The 23,531-nt window shown below is 30.9% G+C and overlaps 2 protein-coding genes across 2 annotated transcripts; both read right to left on the reverse strand.

Annotated features, from left to right (window-relative positions):
- Window positions 1-1,805: 1,805 nt before the first annotated feature.
- On the reverse strand, window positions 1,806-7,422 carry LOC143062269 (cholinesterase-like). Its single transcript, XM_076234012.1, has 6 exons — window positions 7,290-7,422; window positions 6,792-6,869; window positions 5,177-5,235; window positions 3,440-3,578; window positions 2,623-2,758; window positions 1,806-2,075 (listed from the first exon to the last, which is right to left on the reverse strand). Exons 1-6 carry the CDS (start codon window positions 7,327-7,329, stop codon window positions 1,871-1,873), a joined length of 657 nt encoding a protein of 218 aa, XP_076090127.1. The 5' UTR covers window positions 7,330-7,422; the 3' UTR covers window positions 1,806-1,870.
- Window positions 7,423-7,552: 130 nt separating this feature from the next.
- Window positions 7,553-14,832, reverse strand: LOC143062048 (neuroligin-2-like). The gene is given in 7 exon segments (XM_076233897.1): window positions 7,553-7,582; window positions 8,107-8,249; window positions 9,543-9,728; window positions 10,705-10,901; window positions 11,100-11,260; window positions 13,416-13,563; window positions 14,798-14,832. Coding segments are annotated over 7 exon segments (900 nt in total).
- Between the last annotated feature and the right edge of the window lie 8,699 nt (window positions 14,833-23,531).

A 23,531-nucleotide genomic window follows, 5' to 3' on the forward strand; every position in this document is an offset into this window, starting at 1 on the left:
AAAATGTAACGCACACAGAAACGAACTGTAATATAACAATAGCGATTCCCCTGACTTAAAACAGACATTTAAGAAAAAGAATGATGGGTTGTTCCTGGTTTTGTGGCATGCCAAACCTCCCGCTTTAATGGCAATGTTAAATATAACATTAAAATGAACACATTGCATGACAGGACTACAATACATAAAAATGGGAGAAAATATAGGACAGAGAAACACACGAACAATAGCTAACAAAAAGGAACCAGCTTTAAAAATTTGATACGCCAGACGTGCGTTTCGTCCACACAGTACTAGCCAGTGACGCACAGAAGGAAACAGTTTGAAAGCCAAAACAAAGTTGAAGAGCACTGAGGACCAAAAGTTCCAAAAAGTTGTGGTCAATACGGCGAGGATTTTCTGACTGGGATAAGTACATCCTTATTCATACTTTTGCAAACAGTAAATTATATAAAATGACTATATAATAGATATACATGATAAAACCGAAGTGCTAACTAACTACAGTATAAAAACGGATACATTACATAAAACAACCAAAATACCAGCACATAAAAATACTCACATAGATTTGTATAGAATTTCACATAACCTTAACCAATTCGGAATGAATGTATAAGTCATCATTTTCCAAACCTTTAATTCGTATAAACGAAGTATTTACGACTGCATTTCATATATTTAAGCCCTCATGAATTTTAATGATTAAGGATCCCCAGTGCAGACAGATTTTGTTTTATAGAAATTTATGATTATTTTATTTTGTAGCTTTACGAATCTGTTGTGGAGTTCGTGTTGTTTCTTAATTATTATTTATAACTGTTGATGCAAATGTCCTTTGGTTTTTTGAGTCTTTGTTTACTCCTTGGTTCTGATTGTTATTGTCTGTAAGATATGCAAAGATGAATATATAACCAGATTATAAATGACTAAAAGCGTCTCCAAACGTAATGATAAAATTTCACAGTGGCAAAGTTTACCTTGTCAGCTCTTAGAATATAATTCTTTTCAAACTGTATAAACATGTAGTTATTAGGTTACTTCGGTTGCTTTGACAATTTAAACTGACTGTGTACTCTCCACATGTTAAGTTTGCATAATATTAACTTTGTCCTTGTACTCACTTCAGGATAACTTGAATAGTTCAAGATTCTTTTTTTATCACAAATGCAAACTACAATTTATGAATTTCATGCGTGACAAGCGTTTTCTGGATTAAACTTTATCAGCAACGCTCAAAGCAAAATATTTAAAAGCCAATGATGTAAAGAAACAGGGAAACAGTTGAAGATCAATGAATAAAAAGCAAACAGCAACCAATGTTCGCTATTTGGTCTTGAATTGCCATTTCCTAGAGTGAAAAAAGATTCAAGTTCATCACCAAAACATGAACAATTAATTTGAAGGAGTCCATAACATTTGATTGTTTTTGGAACTTATTTAACTGATAAATTTTCGAACAACATTAAATAAAGGGCAAGCATTTGGACTATATTTATGATGGCGTGAGGGACATCATAAAAAGATCGATTAAGGTCGGGAAACAAAAAGTTTATTCGATTCATTAACAATGGTGATTGTGTGTATGTGTGCGTATGTGTGTGTGTTGTTGGTGGTGGTTGTGGTGGTGGGGGATGTGTATCAAACTGACTATGGAAAGAACAGCAAAAAATAAAAAGGTAAAAGGTAAAATGATTATGGTATCTATGTCAGTGGAAGCAAAATCGTTGATCTCTAATTTGATTGGAGTTGAATAGGATCATCTTTATCTGATGCTTTTTAATTCATAGAAAACATAAATCACATTCCATATGATGGATAAATTTTAATTCTTAATCATATCGTTATTTCTTTGATATACATGAATACATTATCTATAACCTTTGTATGCTTTATAGCTATGGGGACATTTGAAATTAAACGGAAACAAATATTTGTACCAAAAGTCAAGTCTTGGTTGGTTGAAGTTGATTTCGTTTGTAACAACGGTTTTGCCATTGACATAATCCAGTTTGTTGACTGACTTTTTCTCCGCATTGTACTTCCTCAATTTCAAATCACAGGATCTCCAACTCCTAGAATTATTTAAAATTGAAGGATAATATATATTCGTATTTAATGTTTATCCATTCATTTATTCTGAAGTTATTTGTTAGTAAGTATTATTAAAAATCCTTTTTAAACCATTAAAAAGTCCGAAATTGCAGGTTCTATTGTCTTTTTTTAACGTATAAGACATATAAAAATACGTATTGTCAGTTTTCTAACATGGTTAAGAAAACACTATGAATTTCTGTTCAATGATCTCTAATAAATTAAAATGTACTGCCAGAGACACATTTAACACATCAGTTTGACGAAGCACCAAAATTACACACACCAAAATAAAACACATGACCTTTGAGGTAAGGATTGTATGTATGTTTTTCTCTAGTTCAAGAAAAAAGAAAGATAAAATATATGCTACCGCAGAAATATCCCGACGCCAAAATTTCTTAATTAATCATGTTAATGGTATAGATGATATCGTTGTTTGTTTATTGTACTGGAAAATAAAACTTTTGTCATATATATGTTAAGGTAAAAGAAAACTTATAAATGCTAAACCAATATATATCATACCCTTCTTTGACAAAATGGCGGATTAGTTGCATTGTCACTTTAGAAACCTCTGCATCACGTGCTGTATATGAGAACTTTGGATGTCCTACTGTCGGTACACCAAATACATAAAATATATCCCACCCATGTTGTACTCCTAATAATAGAATCATCATAATCAAAGTTTTCCTGGTGCAGAAAAATTGGTACCGTTAATGTTATTACACTTTCTAGTAATCGTACTAATATATATAATATTTTTTTTTTTACTTTCAATGTTTCCATTAGAGCTGACATGTTCATTAACTATCCTATACAATTAAAGGAAATACTCATCCCTCGAGTTTATATGATATTCTTTATCTTTCAAATCAACTGAACTTTCTTTTCATCAATTTTAATGAATAAGGAAAGATAATTTTATTTCTTACACGAAAGACCAATTTATTAAAGGATAAGACTTAAAACTTAAAGTCAATACAGTAACCACTTATGATATCTTTTTTGGACCAACTTGTTAAAGGGATAAGGAATAATACTGAAAGTCAACTAATTCGCCGTTTCAGAATCTAATGCATCCTGGGTAATATTTTCAAAAGTGTACACCACAACGTCCTGATTGGTTAAAAATGTCATAAACAATGGAAATTTAACCAATGACGTGGTGTTATTTTCATTTTGGGGTACGAACAATGAAATTACCCATGATTCTTTAGATTCTGAAACGGCTAATTGACACTCAAGATTAATATTTACAAGAAAACAAAGACTCTAAAAAATTTGGTCTCTTGTTGTTTTATTGGAAATATTACCATTTCTTCTTTTATATATCTCTTACCTATCCATTCAGGCCCGGGAACGTTTTGAGAAACGTAATCAAAACTGAGAGTGTAGACGTTCTTTTGCCATTCAGAAATCATGTCTGCGGTCTTCATCATTGGCACGAAGACTCCTACATCTGCTCTGACTTGCAAGGCCTGAAATTATAATATGATTCAGTAAACCAATTTGTTTTTATTTCGCTATTCTACCCATTATAGTAAATTGCACGGCTATTAGAATTAACGATTTTCTTACTTGCTTGTTTTAAAAAAAGCCCCAAAAAGAAATAAATAGTAAAAACGTACCTGAGACCGCTTAAATGAGGATGAGACCCCTGGTCTTTTAATGTCCATAAAATTCAACTAAATCTTAGACTCTGTATATGTGTGTAGGTTGTTTTAGAATGATTTTCCAGAATAATGTCATATTCGATAACTACGGAGGGCTTAGCTTGTCACTTTTCAGCTAAAAATTGTCAAAATGTTAGGACAAAGGGCACAGGGCAATGGTGAGAGCCCCCTTACTTCTCAATCTTTCTAATATTATGCAAGCAATTAGTTAATATGTATATACAAACGTGACTAAAAGAAATTTGGGTACACTTCCCGTCTTCCATGTTAAAATAGAATGAGCCATCGGTTTTTGTTTTTGTTTTGAGAAATATTAGATATAAAATAACATTTTTGATGTCGTTTTATTGATAAAAATCTATATACCATAAAAACAAATATGCGATTTACATAAGCATTGGTAAGGGTTTATATTCGAGGACAACGAGAGTGTAAGACAACTTGAAGGGGTCATAAAACAATTTCCTACGTATCTTTTCGCTCCTTTCAACTCTTAAAATCATGCTTTTAATGGTATCAAACATTTTTTTATGATTTTCAAATAAATGTGAATATGGAATATCAAATAACGTTTTAATTATTTTGCTCTGTATTGGCATTGCACTTTTCTCGTGTGCAAACGTCATAACACAATCAATGCATCAATCGTTTTATTCAAATTGTGTAAGGCTTGATTTGGTAATCTTTGAAGACCTACTGTTTACTTTACTTTATATTTGTCAGTTATTAAGCAAATACCACTTCCTCGGATGCGGAGGAATAAACACACAGACACACTTTTCTCATTTAAAGGGTAAACTAGGTAAGGGGATATAATCTTTGTAATTCTCACGCGTATTGCAGTTATAAGCCTTAAGCAACCAAGAGTTGCAAACCCTTTGATTAAGTGGTTGCCGTTTCTTTCTGTCTGTAATATTTGTTTTTTCGTTTATTGTTTTGTTTTGTTTCAGGCGTTTGTTTACCAATAATTAATCCTCTATTACGTAATAAATTATCACTTGAGATAAGTTATCAGCGAAGTCTATAGTTACTGTAGTAACACAACGTTTGTCACATTAGAGGCAGAATCTGCTCAACGGAGCACCTAAAATCGCCTCCGATTTTTTGTTTTGGTGATTGTCATTTGATCAACTTTAGTTTTCTATGCACTTGTTATATTGTAGTTTTTCTAGGTTTTTTCTTTTGCTTTGGTTAGTTTGACTTTGATTAATGACTTTTGAATATCCCATTGGCATTTTTTGCCTTTTAATGAAATCGATATGTGGTCGTTGTCACTAAAATAAAGGTTTCTAGAACATTTATTGACGTTACAATTTCCTTTTATCGCGTAAAAAAGGGACACTGCTCCTTGACTTTGACTCTTTCAACGTTTGAAATCTGCCTTTTTAATTATGTCAACTTACTTGAGGATATCTTGATAGATTCATTGTCTCCCAGATTTTTATTTCTTTTTTTACATTGTCTTTAAAATAAAAAAAATATTCATTAAAAAAAAAGACATTAACGTAGAATTTGTTTAAATTGATATATAAATTAATCTAGTTTTTAGCTCGGGGATAACTGAAGAGACATTAATGGTCGAAAAGCGAACCTTGTCATTCAAATTGGTACCGATAATGTTATTTCATCCAATTCAATTGATAACCAATGTTTTCGTCGACCTAACTAGAACCTGTGTTGCTCAAAGTTTCAATCATTTTTCAGAGGGTATTTTCGGGAGAAAAAAAACTTTCTACATTTACAATTCCTTTTTTTTTTTCATAACAAATAAAAAAAAATTGTTCTTTTTTTTTACTGTGAATTGACTGTTAGTGTTTCTCTCCGCTTCTTGCTACTTGTTCAAAATTCTGACCCAATTGAAATTTGTTTTATATAACCAAACTGTTCATCTGGTCAGAAATTTGATCAATCTGTTCAGTCAAGTCGTGAAAGTGCACAGTGATAAAATAAACAATACTTACAATCCTGGTAGGTTTTAAGGTGGTACTTAACACTACAGGGAGATAACTCTGTAACATCAGCTAAACGTTATGATTACGTTGTGTTGTTAAGGGAATATTAAGCTTCTCAGTGGTCAAAATTGGTGTTTTTCAAACTGCTATATAACCAGTGTATTTTTTCTGATAAAATGGTTGATTCAAAATTTTTGAAATTTTTATATTTTTGTAAAAGGGTCAAAGTAAATACTTTGTCAAACTTTTATGAAAATTAAACGAACCAAATTAATTTTAGTGAAAGTGTTGAATACCACCTTAATTCGACTGTAATGTTGGTGTGAATAATCTGTCCAACAGTTTGTATAGAAATTTTATTGTTATTGTCATGCTAAAGGTAGTAATTTTGAATTGATATAAAAATGTCCAGACTAAGCTTTCATTATAATTTTTCTTTCGAAAAGTCTTTTTTATTTATAAGAATCAGACATCATCCGAATTAAAACATCTGATATTCTGTAAAATATATGTGAAATAACAATATGTTGTTAATAAGTTTTCATTGGAGATAACCTACACCATTATTCTTTTGGATAAAGACTTTTAAATAAAAAAAATTGATTATCCCTCATTGAAACTTCATAAAAACATATTGTTATTTCACATATATTTTACTGAAAATGAAATGTTTAAATTCAAATGATGTCTTAGTTCATATGAATATAGAAGACTTTTCGAAAGAAAAATTGTATGAAGGCTTATTTTTGACATTTTTATAGCAATTCAAAACAAAATGCGATTTGGTTAGAATTTTGAATAAGTTGTCATAGGTGGAGAGCAACACTAACAGTCAAGTCACAGTAAATTTTAAGTTTTCTCAATGTTATTCATTTGTTTTTCAATTTCAAATTTCTAATTTGGATTTTGAAAAACCTATTCATTTCAATCAATTATTGCTTGATTAAGTTATAAACCTCCATTTTTGAAAATGTCTATTAAATTTTGGCTGATAAAAACAATACACCACTTGACAATTTTGGTATAACTATTTTCAATTAATCTACATTATTATTATCTTAAGTACCTGTAAAATCTAATCTTTCTGCAAACAGATTTTTAGCATACCATCTGATTGTCTGGTCTAAATCTAGTTCTTTGTATGCTAAAATATTGGAGAAATTATTTATTATTTCTATTCGTAATTGAAAAGTATATCCGTCTTCTTTGCTATTTTTTTTTTTTTTTTCAGATCTGGATTTATCTTGTATAACTGGGTCACATTGTCTTATGAGTACGGAAAGTGTTTTTATGCTTTACCGCTGATTATCGGAGTTCGGTATTATTGTTATTTACTTTTTAAATATTTTTTTTTTTAAACCGAAATCATCTATTTAAATTTGTTAAATGGTTATGTATGTATAAATGTTTTTAAGTATGTAGATCACCTGCAATTGGGTGGTTGAACCCATGAAAACAAAAACTCTAAAATAATCGGTATTCAATTTTTATTCCTAATTTTCAAATTTTGAAAGAAAAATATTGAAAATATAAATGTAGGCATATCAGTGTTTTTAATGCATACTTGATATATCTAATGGATGTCCTTCATCCCTAGACATCATTAATAATACTGATCCAGCGTGGAATTTCCCGCAAGTAAAAAGTTTTTCGGGACTGCCTTTTAGAAATTCCCCATCAACGACAACCCAATTCTCCTATTGAAATAAAATTGATTATGACATTCAGATGATACGTTTCATATGTTTCATAGTTTGATTATGCGAGTCTAAGTACGTGACGTCAGAATATGCCCAAATGGGAAATATACCTTTCGTTTGTCCACTACTATTCAATCAATAATAAACGAGGTTTTTCCTGAAATATAGCTTTTAACAACCAGCTTTTAATGTTACATAAGAAAAGTTTTCAAAATTACAATTATCTGTCTATATATATTGTGGCTTCACAGACTTATTGAAAGTGTATAGTTACTTGTTTCTTTTTGTTTAATCATCGTACCTGGTATATTTACATCTTTTCTTTCTGGTGAAATTGTTAATCTCCGAGGGTTCATAACGTTGATGTCGAATTCATATTTAAGTAATCTTGAAATATGTCCCCAAAACATGTAAGAACACATTATATTTATTTGTAATGTGAAGGTGAATATACATTTGAGGTGAGATAAACAATAAAAGGTAACATATTTGTATTGTTTAAATAATTGAAAAGATGATTAAAAGTTATACGATTTCTTTACTTTATCACATTTATCATAAACATATATGATAAAGACAGAGAAGTTATAGAATTCTAATATAACATGTTATCTCCTTTCCTATGTTATCTGTAGATACTCTAGATCTTAATTGAAATTTCTTGAACAGTTTATTACTAACCTTTTGTTGCTCTGTTGTGATCAAACTGGTACCCGGTCGACAGTTTTCTGGAGTTTTTGATTCTCTACTGGTTTGTATACACGGTGATAGAAACCAGTGCGAAATTGGTGCTCCACTGTGGATTATTGCATTTCTAAATAAACCTGAATGGAAAAAGCACTTTCGAACAAACACCGTATTAATTCCAATACAATTTTGTATCACTTTGTGTAATTTGTTATAAGACCCCGTGTGAAAACATGAGATGGATAAAGTATGTTGTTTCAAAAGTTTTGTATATAACTAAACAGAGGCATATTCTATTAAAGTTTTAAATAAGATTGCTATGTAAACAAAACCAGCATAATTGGTCCCTTGGATATTTATTCGGATCGCTTGGATAATAGAATGTAGCATGTTTTATCGAATTTTTAGATCTAATAATTTAGTTTAGTTCATGTGTATACAAATCAAGTAAACCACTAACGGAATTATATGAAAGCAGGTTTAATTCACCATGTGCTACACAAGGAAATGTCTGCAACAAATCAGGAGTAGTACTGCTGTTTTCCATTCATTTGACGTGTTTGACCTTCTGGTTTTGCCATATGATTAGGGACTTTACTTTTAGAATTTAGTTTTGTTATTTTCCTTTGAACCGCGAAAAATGGAGACAGGTTGGCCGTCTTTTGCTATTCTTGCACCATTCAACCCGCGTCTCCAGACTCAGTGAAAAAGCACTATAGAAAATACGACGCAATATTATTTGCAAATTAGACTTTTCTGGTATATCTATAATTAAGATAAATATCATACTTCAGACATAGCCTTTAAATCGGTTGATAGTTCTCTTGTATTAAGACTTTTGGTAATCGATATCAACGTGTGTGTTCTGATTATAATCTAAGCCTTTGCTTGCAAAACTAAATTGAAAGTACCTTTCGATAAAAATAACAAATAGGAGTGACAACAATTAGAAAACTCTATGAGGAACGACGTCTAGTATTTCGACCATGAATGCACCGAAAACAAAAATACAAGTGAAAACATTCAAAATGTACTGCATTTAAATTGACGCCTAGTGGAACGTATTTATAGGCATCTCCTGCTAGTACTATGCTTGTATCTGAGAGTGAATGTTTTTTTTTTTTGTCTCAGTTTCAATTTGCCGAAATAAATCAAAATATATTGATTAATTGACTTCAAACTTTTCAAACAGACTGAAAACTCTGGGTTCGTTTACTTTTGTTGTTATCAATATTCGTGGATTGAGCAAAACTCGCATTTTCTTAAATTTTCGATTTAGTGGTTTTGTCAGTCTCTGCATACATAGCCTATAGAAAATTTGTGATTCGTTAAATATTTGAATTCGTGGTTCACCTGTATTGATATCAACAAATAATAATGATTCCACAGTATTCAACTTTTATAGTTCATTTTTCTTATTATTTTTATACCTTTAGTCAAACTTGATAGTAAGTGCAGACCAGCATCCCCAGCTCCAGCACTATGTCCATATATGGTAACTTTAGACGGATCACCATTGAAATACTTGATATTTCTCTGTATCCATTTCATGGCCAATACTTGATCCATCAGACCATTGTTGCCTTTTACACCTTTACTTGGATCCGCATAAAATCCTGTTAAAATTGAGAAAATATAATGTTATATGAGATAAACATCAACGTATAATTGAAAACCATATTTTGTATTTATTGCAATTATTATCTGTATTTTTTCATATAAAAGGCTTTCTGTTGAAAACCAAAGTAGCTATAAAACTATGTTTTATGTTTGTCATAGACGAAATTTATGTTCAGCATTGTAAATACAAAACAAACATAATATGAAACGTTTAAACAGGGGCAGTTAATGATTATGCAATAACATAAACGATACCAATTAATTTGCACAAGATGCGCATATGTTTAAATACGCTAATTATTTTCAACAATAAACAATACTGAGAACAGAGGATCTGAAACTTACCATTCAAGTGGAAGTTTCAAGGATTATTCAAAAACCAAATATGACTTATCTGGATTTGACATACCCAACTTACAAAAAATAGGCCGCCGATTAGTTTTAAAATAACGCTTGTGATGGACAACAAACCCATGATGACGACTATATTTTCAATAGTTTTGTTTTGATTAAGAATAAGTTCCACTGAATCTTCTCATAATTGAAATCGAATTTTAAAATGATGCAAGCATTGTTAAGAAAAGTTTAGGAATTTTTTTTTGCCTTGATATGTTAAATTTGTGTATTTTAACAGGGAAAAAATACCATTTGGACTTTCTAACTCAACAGTTGAAAATGAACAAAAATCGCCATGGCAAAAAAAGATAAGACCAAAAGACAAACAACAGTAGAAAAAACACAAAAAAGAATCATAAAGATAAGCAATACGAATCCCACTTGGATCCAGGGATTGAACATACATTATTTAGCATTTCTGTTATATTTTTTTTTTAGTATTTATCATCTCAATCTATAGTGCTCAAACGTTCCTGACGAAAACTGGATTTCGATATTTAAAACTCTTGCCTTGCGCACTGACATAGCTGTTAGGTTATTTGAGATGAAAACTACTTTTGTCTCGATCTATCTTACCTAAATTGTCGAGTCTAAAGTTGAATGTAATAACAATTATTTCTCCATGTGCAGCTAAAATGTCACCATCGAACATAGCTCCCATTCCTTTTCTATTGGAACCTCCATGTATAAATAACATAATCGGTAATGCCTTTTTATTGACCTTAGATTAAGAAAAAAATAATCACTTATAGATATATATCATTAATGTGTGTGTTAAAGTTGGAAAGAAATGCGTAGATTTAAAACCGAGTGTCTTCGAAACCGTATTTTTTTCAAATTTGTATAATTATTTCAGTCTTATTTATTCATTCTGAAAAAAGAATCAGGTAATCAATTTATTTCCCAATTTGAAATTAACACTGTTAGTTTTTTGTAGCATTTTCTTCTTACATAAGATTAGATATTAACATACTCTTGGTACATAAATATTCATGTATAGACAGTCTTCGTTAAAGTTGTTAAACCCTGGTTTATGAAATTGTACGGAGTCCAGTTCAAACTGGGGACATGCTGGTGGAAGATTGGTTGTTTCTAAAATGCGAGGATTCCATTTTATAGGCTTCTTTGGTCTCTACAAATAGATAAAAATGTTCGTTTACTTTGATTAGGGCATGAGAAACAGTCTTAGAAAAGTGTTATATTATTAAACAAATGCAATTCTCTTTTAGCGAACAGAAGAACGAAACAACAGATACACTGAAGTGCAACCAAAAAACAAAAGACAATGCAACACACACATACACACACACAATGAGAGAAACGAACTATATGATAACAACTGCCATTTCTTGACTTGGTAAAGGAAATTGAAGAATATGGTGGGTTGAACCTGGTTTTGTGGCTAGCCAATGCTCGCTCATTTATGGAAATGTTAAATAAAACACTAAAATGACAAAATTACATGACAGGACTACATAGTTGATGTGTTTCCATCGGTTTTAGTTTGTAAACCGAATTTGTTTTTTCTCAATTGATTGATGGATTTCGAACAGCGGTATTCTACTGTTGTCTTTATTTATGCAGCATTAAACAAAAATAGTTCAATTCTGACTGACATATTTATTGCAAGCATTGTGTTTTTTATACCACTATACCCTTTATGTATATTAATGCACAATTCGTATATCACAACGGTCCGACGGTTAGGTAAAACTAGATATAGTTAATGCAAAGGGCATTCTTTGGAACTGAAAATCAATTTCAGTTATTACCACTTTATATTTAATATGTAACTCCAATCCTTAAGTGCTGAACTCTTCATGTGATGAAAACATAGGGGACTCACAAAGCATTACAAAACAAGAATGTGTCCATATTACACGGATGCCCCACTCGTACCATCATTTTCTGTGTTTAGTGGACCGTGAAATTGGGGTATAAAAATTAGAAAGATCATATCACAGGGAACATGCATACTAAGTTTCAAGTTGATTGGACTTCAACTTCATCAAAAATTACCTTGACCAAAAACTTTAACCTGAAATTTTCACTATTATTTTCTATGTTTAGTGAACCGTGAAATTGGGATCAAAACACTAATTTGGCATTAAAATTAGAAAGATCATATCATAGGGCACATGTGTACTGAGTTGCAAGTTAATTGTACTTCAACTTCATCCAAAACTACCTTGACCAAAAAGTTTAACATGAAGCGGGACGAACGGACGGAAGAACAGACGGAGGGACGAACGAACGGACGCACAGACCAGAAAACATAATGCCCCTCTACTATCGTAGGTTGGGCATAAAAAGGATAAGATCAAGTGTTAGGTTTAAACATTTCCTATAACAAAGATCTTGCCTCCTTTTTATTTAGTGTTCCTTCTTAATTAATTCGATATCGGATTGTTTTGATTGAATTCTCACGCTACATTTGCTGATTGTCAACAAATCATTCATACTATTTTGAAAAAAAACCTTACAGTCATAAAATGTCCGACAAACACACTATGAAATACTGAAACCATAAAAACATTTTTATCCTGTTTAAAGATTATTCATTTACGAATAACCATAATTCAAATTAAACATAATTATCATGTCTTGTACTTTATTTTTTTTTTTTGTGATGTATTATGAACTACGCCGTGTTGTTAATTACATGAATGTTATCAAAGTCATTGGGGTATATATGTGTGCAAATAATTTGAAAAAAGAGAAAACCTTTTAGTATGTTACATTACATTTAATGAAATGAAAAAAACACATAAATAAAAAATAATAATGATACTTAATTAAATATCATCCTGTTTTATTTATTGATGCTTACATGATAGAATACATTCAACATTTTATTCCCTTATTGGTAATGCCAAATCTTAGGTCTATTTCTTAATCAAACACGACTATTTAGGCAGAGTATCAGAATGGGGTCACTTTAACTAACATCCAATTACTTTACAAATGAGGCGTACATTCTACTCAATTTAAAATAATGTAGACTGTAGATTTTTTCATTGACATTTTGTATATCGCTTTTTGTGTTTCAAAATCTCTTTGAGAGTTCATTTAATTTGCAATGACTTATTGAACTATTTTTAAGAATATTTAATTTTATTTGTAAATTATTTGATTTTATGTGCAAATAATTTGATTATATTTGTAAAACTAATTAAATTTCTTTAAAATGAATTGACCAATAACAATTCCCTGCTATTTTAGTTCCTCAATTTTTAATTTGAGTATCAATGGCGGAACAGACATTTTTATAATTATAATTTTCCTACCTTGTAACGTAGATAACCCGTCGGGGGAGATGCATATGGAACACCAAGATATTCCTCCACTTCTACTTGCGGGACCCGGATAGTAATTTTTCCACGGACTTTTCCATAAAGTGTTTTTCTTATGCATGTAGGAAAGCACTTGGACGTACTGAAAACAAAAGTCAACAAAATCAAAATCTTAGACATTTGGTTCTTTGATGATTTTTCCATGTACTTCCTAATAAATGACTAATAAAAATAACTTTCAGTACATATGCAGTTTTTAAATCCTAAAATAGCGTATTCTTTGATGTAATTGTAACATGTGTAAAATTACAAGTGATTTTTGTTTTGCGACAGGTTTTGTTCATTTGCAGGTATGATTAAAATCTATTTTGAGGTTTTATCACTACATAGATTAAAATGGTGTGTTTTTTCTTATTCTTTATGCTAAAACAAACATCAGACAGCTGAAAAATAAATGGAAAAGATCAGCGGAGAGTTAATAACATGCACGACGAGCACCCTTAATGTCCCCATAATTTCGAGAATGTTGTATTTATAATTGATTATACAAGATGAAAGAGAGCATTATAAGACGTAGCTAGTACTTTCACTTATATCGTTATACGTTAATATGACTGAGAAAAAAAATAACAATTCCTTATTCGGAAACTCTTCTTATTCATGAACATTCTTGTATGTAAGAACCTAATTGATTTGACAACAAGTACACCGACCAGGATATAAATGCTTAATTGTTTTCAAATATTTAGTTATGTGCACACCAAAAGACCAAACTGTTGTATGATTTGAGTAAAGAACAATTAATATACGAAATTGTAGATCGTTTAAAATGGCCGAATTTCCGAAACATTGTGCCAAGTACAAAGAAATTAAACTCTGTAATGAGGTATAAAACCTTAGCGTTTTTTTATAATTGAACATTTTCAACGCATCTTATTTTTATATATTTTATTTGAAATGTTTGAAGTTAATATGGTACAATACCAATTTCATTGACAGGGTTTTTATCAATACGCAAAAACAACCTGTTTTCTAAGTGATATGAAGAAAAGTTACTGAATCAAAGCCACAAAGGTTTATAGTCATCATTTCGAATTGGTTGACCGATACAGTGCGTCTGTGCTTCAACTGGTGAAGGATACGTTTCACGGTTGTATATCTAATGTTATCAGATGCAAAGTAGAGTCTGCTCGACATATCTACGCATACGGTTTGGTTTTTTAAACCAATTCCCTTGAATTTTGTAAACATTGATTGAATTGAACTTGAAAACAATATTTTTATTTAATCTGACGTAAATTTTCAATCAACAGCAACAGCATATTAGATATCTTATTATTTCAATGTCCCTTCAACCTTTCATCAGATACTCATACATCGTAGTAATATATCTATAACTTTGTTTACACATGCTGCATTAAATAATGTCGAAATGCATGTCAAACGTGGATACTTAACTTTGATGTTTTATCCGGAAATAAACCTTCTTTATGTATTCTTGTATAACATGATATTTTATTATAGTAACAAAATCTTTTAACTCTTAAGTACTATGAACTAGGTATTGTCTCAAATATAGTTCAGTTACGAACAGAGGGGTGAAAGATACGAAAGGGATAGTCAAACTCATATATAGAAAATAAACTGACACCGCCATGGCTAAAAAATGAAAAAGACAAACAGACAAATAGTAGTACACTAGAAACAATATAGAAAACTAGACTAAGCAACATGAATCCCACAAAAAATAGGGGTGATCTCAGGTGCTCCGGAAGGGTAAGCAGATCCTTCTCCACATGTGGCACCCGTCGTGTAGCTCATGTTATTACAAACCCGGTAAATAGTCTAATTCAGTAGGTCACATTCATGAAAAGGGATATTCGATGTAAGGAACATATCCGATATTATCTGTGAAACAGATTTAACTATTCACGAATTTTACTGTTTTGCTGGGTGTGATTTCCCATTACTATAAGACGTGTCAGGGGTCTTTGCTATCCAAAATTAATGTATTTAGTTATGATGTTGTATTTGTAATTCTGATCGGATATTGTTAAATGTGTAGTCGTTAGTAGTTGTAATTCTTTTTTTGAATATTCTATTCGTATGCAAAAGTAAAGATAATTTATTACCAAGTTCATTTATAAGATTTTAGTTTGAGCAACTTAAAAAATACCTACATAGCTAGATAATACACAATTAATTATCTAATTACTAACACAATTCTATATTAAATAAAATTGTAATCGATATATTATACATCAAATACCATGATTACTAACCTAATTTGAACAATATCAACATTTTTTTGAAATTACCGGTGACGTCACCTTTAGTAGCGTTATTATCGTGTGATACTGTAAACCAACTTTCGCGAGTAGAAAAATAACGCGAATATAAATCGTCGCGAATATGTCAACCTTGGATCTTTGCTTATTAAATTTCATCAAGTAAATCAGAAAATCGCGAAATTAAATAGCCGCGAAGTGGTCAAGAAAGGGTAAAACGCGAAATAAAGTATCCGCGAAAATAAGTTGGTTTACAGTAATCCAAGGTTTTTTTGTGCTGTTTTATGTGTACTGTCTTGTGTTTTGTTAACGTGTTCGATTTTATTCTGTGGTTAGTCCCAACTTCGGTGTTAACATGAGCATCAATTATATTGTCATTTTTATAAATTTACTCTTTTCAAGGGTACAAATAATTCTAAATACTACGGATTTTCTTGTCTCAGGTATAAATAGAATTAACCGTGTTTGGCACAACTTTTTGGAATTTCGGGCCATCAGTGCTCTTCAACTTTGTACTTGTTTTGTCTTTCTACACTATTATGATCTGGGCGTCGCTGGTGGGTCTTATGTAGACGAAGCGCGCGTATGGTGTATAAGATTGTAGGCCTGGTACCTTTGATAACAATTAGCATGTCGAAATTTTTTATCATGGTGAAGCTAACACAAAACAACGTGTAAAAGAGGGACGAAAGATAACAGAGGGACAGTCAAACTCATAAATCAAAAATAAACTGATAACACCATGGCGTGAATGTGTCAGTTAAAGATAATTTATTGTACATTTCATTGCAGTAAAAACATTCTGAGTCATAAATATATCTCGTTTCAAAGCCCTTTTATTTTTTTTATATTGTGTTTCTATAGAATACTTTGGAAACTTGAGGTTACATGGTTTCGGAAGCTTGTACACAGGAAAAAAGATGTGACAATTTGAATGGTTATCTTCCAGTGGGGGTTATATTCTATGCATTAGTTTTAAACTTTCAATTAACTTTCAAATCGAGATAGCTTGTAAATGAGTCATATACATATATATATGAAGGTTCCTTCAGTAGTGCAATCATATTTAAGTGAGCAGGAATACTTAGATAAAAGTTTAAAAAAAACAAGCTTCAAAGTAAATCCAAAAGGGGAAAACCCGTAAGAGCTAACATTAGCGTTAGATATTATACACAAACGCAACTAACGGAAAACAATTGTCATATTCCTAACTTGGTACAGTCATTTTCGGTAGGAAAAGGTGGATTTCATAGTTATCGATATCTCGTATATGTAGGACAGTTGTTTAATGTTCCGTAATATAGAAAGTTGTGGTAAGCAAACCAAAAAGACATAATTGATTTATGTTACAATAATTGGCCTCTAGCATCAAAAACATACATCACAAACATAGTCAAAAAATGATCTACAAAGATGCAAATATATGTAAAAAAAAAGACGTCAGCAAAAACATTATTGTAATTGATAGTATATCTGATAAAAATGGCAACAACATTTGTTTTTGTAGTTGATAGTACATACAATGCTAATGCATAATACTGTATAATCATACAATTTTCCTAAAAAGTACAAATTCAGTAAAATACACATGTATAAATACAAGGGGTAACAAAAAAACAATAACAATGAAAAAAAAACACAGTAAAAACTTCTTGTGTCCAAACTGAACCCCTAAACCATCATTCACCAGGCTCACCTAAAGCCAAATAATCTGAAAGATTGATGCACAAATACCGAAAAGAGTCGTACGACAAAATGAATAAAATAGCACAAAGTCAAATAAATGGAAAGCTGCAAATGAATTAAGTGCATGTCTCACAGAATACCATGCATAATGGTCTGAAAGTACGTAAAAAGGAAAACAACGACTGAAACTAGAATCTATTTATAATCCAATGCCTCCTTGTATTATTTGCTTTGTAGACATTGCATATATACCAATTAGTTCTTTGTACTTAGTCTTTGTAAATGGTCCAACTGACGATACGTCAATGATGGTTGGTAGCAGTTTCATAAGCATTGACTTTTCTCATTTCCATGGAGGTTACTTTATCCTTCGTATAAGTCATGGTTCATTGACAGTGAATGTTTTGCAAAGTTTACACTTTAAGATATTGTAATTTGGATTTAACATTTGTATAAAATTGCAAATAATACATGATTAATTGTTGGTTGCTTAACGTCCAGTGGCAAATATGTCATGCATGTTCAGGACGAGAACAAGTTAGCAATAAATAAAATAGGTAAGTCTTGTCATAATAGAGGCCATTCGGGATGATGGTCGAGGAAATTTCGACTGCCACTGGAAAATGAGTGTATATTGGATAGGGACAGAAATTTTGCCTTGCATCAGACCACCTACGGGTATCTCAAAGAGTTGTTGCAAAGGTTCTAATCGTACAAAGAGCGCAAATAATACAGAAAGGCGAGATACATCCCTGTTTCTACATTTGAGTGTGCATAATTACTTAATGTATCGTAATATTACACCTTTGTATGCATTTTTTTGCAACAGGTTTATTTGTAAAGACATATAAATAAGTAGGATATGTAAATACTTTGAAATGTAAACGAACCATTTTTTCGTATAAAAAGTACTTAATGAAAGAAGCTTTATTAAATCAACCATTAAAATTGATGACATTAGGTCGTAATGCTTTTTTATAGTAATAACGGTAGTTAAGAAGGCCAACTTGATGGGATGTTGTATTAGTTAAAAGACAAGTTATAGCCAGAAAAATAAAAAGTAATGAAGGATTTTTTTTTTTTTTGAAAACCTTTTATTAAAACTTGAAGTAAATACATCCCACCCCCCACAAAAAAACAATAAATAAACATTCATCGAAATACGAAAATAAAGCTTTCAATTACTAAATTATTTTTGAGCAAGTTTGATATGCAGGATTACCCTAAGAGCATTATATACTAGTACAATTGAGAAAGAAAATGGGGAATGTGTCAAAGCGACAACAACCCGACCATAGAACAGATAACAGCCGAAGGCCACCAATGGGTCTTCAATGTAGCGAGAAACTCCTGTACCTATAGGCGTCCTTCAGCTGGCCCCTTAAAATATGTATACTAGTACAGTGATAATGGACGTCATACTAAACTCCGAAATATACACAAGAACTAAAATTAAATATTCTACATGATATATATTGTAGAAGTAATTTAATTGTATCAAGGGTCTAGTCAAGTTAATCTAGATCGTTGATTTTAATTTTTTTTTTATATAGGCCTACTCGGGACGATTTAGAGCTTGGTTTGTTGTCATGACACTTCTATATTGGTGAAGTTTGCATGTTGCCCTCTATACATGTATTTTAATCTCCTTCCTTTTTAGTTGCTGTTTCAGTCATTTCTAGTTATATTCGTTTTCCAAAAATACCAAGATGAAGAACATCCATAGTAGCAATCTTCTTTTGATTTAGGATTCTTGTGTGCATCCCTTTTAAGTGTTGTCTCTTCATCGGTTCTAATTTCTCAATAGATTTCCATTCTATTAACGAGCTTTATGTTTTGTTAACACTCACTCTCTTCATAAAAAAAGAGTATCAAATTACTTGCACATGTTAAATACCCAACATGATAAGGAATGTTTGCATAATTTGGTTTATATGTAGCGTGAAATGATTACGCCCTAGCAGCCTTTTGAGACACAGAACAAATAGTTTTCAAAAAACATTTGAAGTTGGAATGTCAAATTCAATATTTTATCTCTAAGGAATCAAGTGACATTTCAGCTATGTTAAATACTTTTGCTGTTTTTTGCTTTGCAATTTCCTTTATCCACCAAAATATTTACCAAGTAATTATAAATTTGATAAAATAAAGTCATTTTCAAAGGCCAAAAACATGACAAGAGCTGACATATTGGAAGAGCTTATCCTGCTTATGTTGCTTTCAAACTTACTATCAATAAATACAAGTGAGAGGATAATAAAATGCCTGGTAGTTGTTTTCCATTCCTTTGATGTGTTTGAGCTTTTGATTTTGTCAATGGAGAAATGATGTTCTGTTTTGAATTTTTCTTGAAGTTTGTATTATCTTACCCTTTTGAGTAGTTTTAAAGATAATATTAGAAACAAAAAAATGTTAGAAATATGTTGAATTACTCCTATAAAGAGTCGACAAACGATTTCAGAGGTATCAAATTCTTTGTAGAAACTATATTTTAAATCATGTTGCTAGGTAAACAGAATACTGTTTAGACTGTTCATGAGGATAATGGTGGCCACGTTTGGATCAATTTGGCCTAGTAGATTCAGAAACGATTTTTGTAATAAATCACGAACAAAGGATGCCAAGCAATAAGAATAGCTCTCTTGACCATTTGTTCCAGGTGAGCTAAACATTTGATTTATTTGATTAAAAAATTAATAGTAAATGTTGATAAAACAGATACCCAATCAATTAAAATCTACCAAATAGAGGCACTTTTAGTCAGTATCACTTACTGGAAAATAGTGTTGTTTAATGCCAGCAGTAAATCTTGAAATAAACTTTATAAATTTAGCATACCAGAGTTCATCTGTTATCTTACACGTCATTGATAAAATATGTGATCACCTGCATGGAAACAGCAACCATATTTTTTTGTCCTCAGTGCTCTTCAACTGGCGCAAATATAAAATATCAATCCTGCTATCTATGATCAGTTTATTTGCTAGGAATGCTTCAAATGAGGCTAGTGGTATGTTTAGGTCTTTGTTTACTGTTCATTAAAATTCCCTCTTTTACCTAATACATATATTGTCGACCACATATACCCATTTAGGTGATTTGGCCTCTTGTATATATGCTAAAAAAAGATTTGACTACATAGGTATGTTAAGAGATGTAAAGGATACTAAATAGACATTAGAACGCAAAATTCTAAAATAATTCTTCATCATATCGTTATTGGTATGATATATACGAATACATTACATATAAAAACTATCTGACAACGCCATAGCTAAAATAGAAAACAATTAGACTAACAAACAAACAAACAAACAAAGAAACACAAAACACAACAAAGACAATGAACAAGAACAGATTTAAGTAGATTTTGTTTCAAATCATAGACCTTTTTAAGTTTTTCTCGTGTTAATTCCTAACAATTCATCAAACATTTTTCTGTCGTAAAGTGGTCAGTTTACTTAAATTCTAGCCTCATGAAATAATGCAGTTTTTGTTGTCTGCTCTATGGTCAGATTGTTGTCGCTTTGACACATTCCCCATTTCCTTTCTCAATTTTATTTCATCTGAAGTAGCAAAAAAAAAAAGCTTTTATTCAAAAAGTTTTGGAAGCAAAATAACTGATCTCAAATTTGTGTTAAATGTGATTATTGGTATCGAAGGCTTTTCTGATAATCATAGAAAGAATAAAACAAATTCCATGTGATAGATTACTTTTAATTCTTCATCATATCGTTATTGGTATGATATATACGAATACATTACATATAACGTCTGTATGGTTTATACCTATAGGAACATTTGAAATTAAAGGGAAACAAATATTTGTACCAAAAGTCAAGTTTTGGTTGTTGAAAGTTGATTTCGTTGGTAATAACTGTTTTGCCATTGACATAATTCAGTTTGTTGATTGACTTTCTCTCAGAATTGTACTTCCTCAATTTCAAATCACAGGATCGCCAGTTTCTAGAATTAATCAAAATATAAATATAAATAACTTCACAGATTAGTTATTTTATAGGTAATTGAAAACATAGAGAATATTTAACTACTATTTATTGTAAATTGCAATACATTTCACATTTACTTCTGTTATAATAAACGGAATATATTTTACACCAGTTTTTCATTCATTTCTTTGAAATTGGTAAACTTAAAAAAAACTGTCGTCGCTACAACGTATATAATGTGTAATTAATATTTTTTATTTATCTACTTGCTCTTTATATATACAAGATTCTATTGTATGTCTAATTTTTGCTTTTTTTTAAACTATTTTAAATAAGTTCCATGATTAACCAAAACTATACCGCAGGTATACATTTGTACAGTCAGCATTTGTTTTGTTTATTGCTCTTATTCCATTGATTGTTTTTATTTGTATCAGTTTGCTGAATACTAGTATTGTTACGTTAATTTTAACAATGTCTATCCAACGATTGCCGGTATTTGTCGTTATAGAAAATTTGGTTACCCTTTTAGTAAACTATCTTAATATAGGACTTATCTTTTCACAGCTGTCTATCTAATAACATAATACACACTTATATCATTAGGCATTCATTACAATAAAAAAAAGTATAGCCCTTTGATCAAGTTGTCAGGGTGAGTAACACACTTCATCATGGGTGATTATGTTTTCCCTCGTGTATTAACCTACATTAACACCTTAATCCAAGGGCAGTATCTATATAATATCATACCCTTTTTTGACAAAATTGCTCATGAGTTGCATCGTCCTTTTAGAAACCTCTGCATCACGTGCTGTATAGGAGAACTTTGGATGTCCTACTGTCGGTACACCAAATACATAAAATACATCCCAGCCGTGCTGTATTCCTAGTAACAAAATAATCAGAATTAGAATTTACACAAATCTCAAAAGTCTGATATTTTTCTTTTCCAGTTTAAATAAGAGATAATATATGAACTACATTTCATTCAAAAATACAAATGTTTCGAGTTTATATCATCGTAATTGGTCTTCACATCAGATGCACTATTTTATTCTAAAGAATAAAGAAATATATATTTTTTTAATCATACAACGTGGAACATACTTTTTCAACGGTATATGGAAGGATACTGACAGTCAACTACTTTACACTTATTATAAAAAAATAAGATGTGGTATGATTGCCAATGAGACAACTGTTTACAAGAGATCAAATGACACAGAAATTAACAACTTTAGGTAACCGTACGGCGTTCAACAATGAGCAAAGTCCATAATGCATAGTCAGCTATAAAGGCCACGATATGACCAATGGAAAACATTTCAAACGAGAAGAACTAATGGCCTTGTTTATGTACAAAAAAATGAACGAAAAACAAATATGTAGCACAGCAACAAACGACTGGCTCCTGACTTGGGACACATACATACAAAATATGGGGGTGTTAAACATATCAAAGGTATCCCAACCCTCCCCTAAACTGGGACAGTGGTGTAGCAGTAAAACATAAGAACGTACTATAAACAGTTGAAAAAGGTTTACCTCATCAGGTCAGTAAAAAATATAATATTACCTATCCAATCAGGACCGGGTACGTTTTGAGAAACATAATCAAAACTGAGTGTATAAACGTTCTTTTGCCATTTATAAATCATGTCTGCTAGTTTCATCATTGGCGCAAAGAGTCCCATATCTGCAAGGACTTGTAAGCCCTGAAATATTTTTTTTTCCGAGTATTTTTTGAAAAATTAGTCACAATAAAACCTTAATAAATAAATTTGGTGTATCTACTGTCTTCTGATTGGTTGAAAGTATTACTTTTATTTTCAATGTTGTCAATTTTTATGGTGACACGCCCACTCTGACGTTGTGTATTCATACGCCAACACGTGTTTACGTTGTGATTGTAAATATAGATAACAAAAAAAGTTCTCTGAGCCTTACTTTTGATAGAAATTTATTTATAATGAATGACAATAATTTATTTTGAATTTGTTGAACCATAAAATTAATTTTATGGGTCAATAAATTTAAAATTATTTAATAGCCAATCATTAAATATCAGACGATTGTTTTGCCTAGATTTGCGTTATTAATCTAAATATTCTTTTCTCCATAACTATATATTTTCAAAAGAAAATCACGTTTGCTTATTATTATATCGTCCCCATCACATAGGG

This window comes from Mytilus galloprovincialis, chromosome 2 (genome assembly GCF_965363235.1).
Source record: "Mytilus galloprovincialis chromosome 2, xbMytGall1.hap1.1, whole genome shotgun sequence".
Lineage (NCBI taxonomy): Eukaryota > Metazoa > Mollusca > Bivalvia > Mytilida > Mytilidae > Mytilus > Mytilus galloprovincialis.

Excerpts from the sequence above, each read along its gene's own strand:
- LOC143062269 (XM_076234012.1), bottom strand. The coding sequence starts at position 7,329 with ATGATGTCTAGGGATGAAGGACATCCATTAGATATATCAA. Across the intron at positions 5,236-6,791 it reads AGAAAGATTAGATTTTACAG|ACAATGTAAAAAAAGAAATA; the intron begins GTACTTAAGATA and ends TTTATTTTAAAG. Across the intron at positions 3,579-5,176 it reads ATCTATCAAGATATCCTCAA|GCCTTGCAAGTCAGAGCAGA; the intron begins GTAAGTTGACAT and ends TTATAATTTCAG.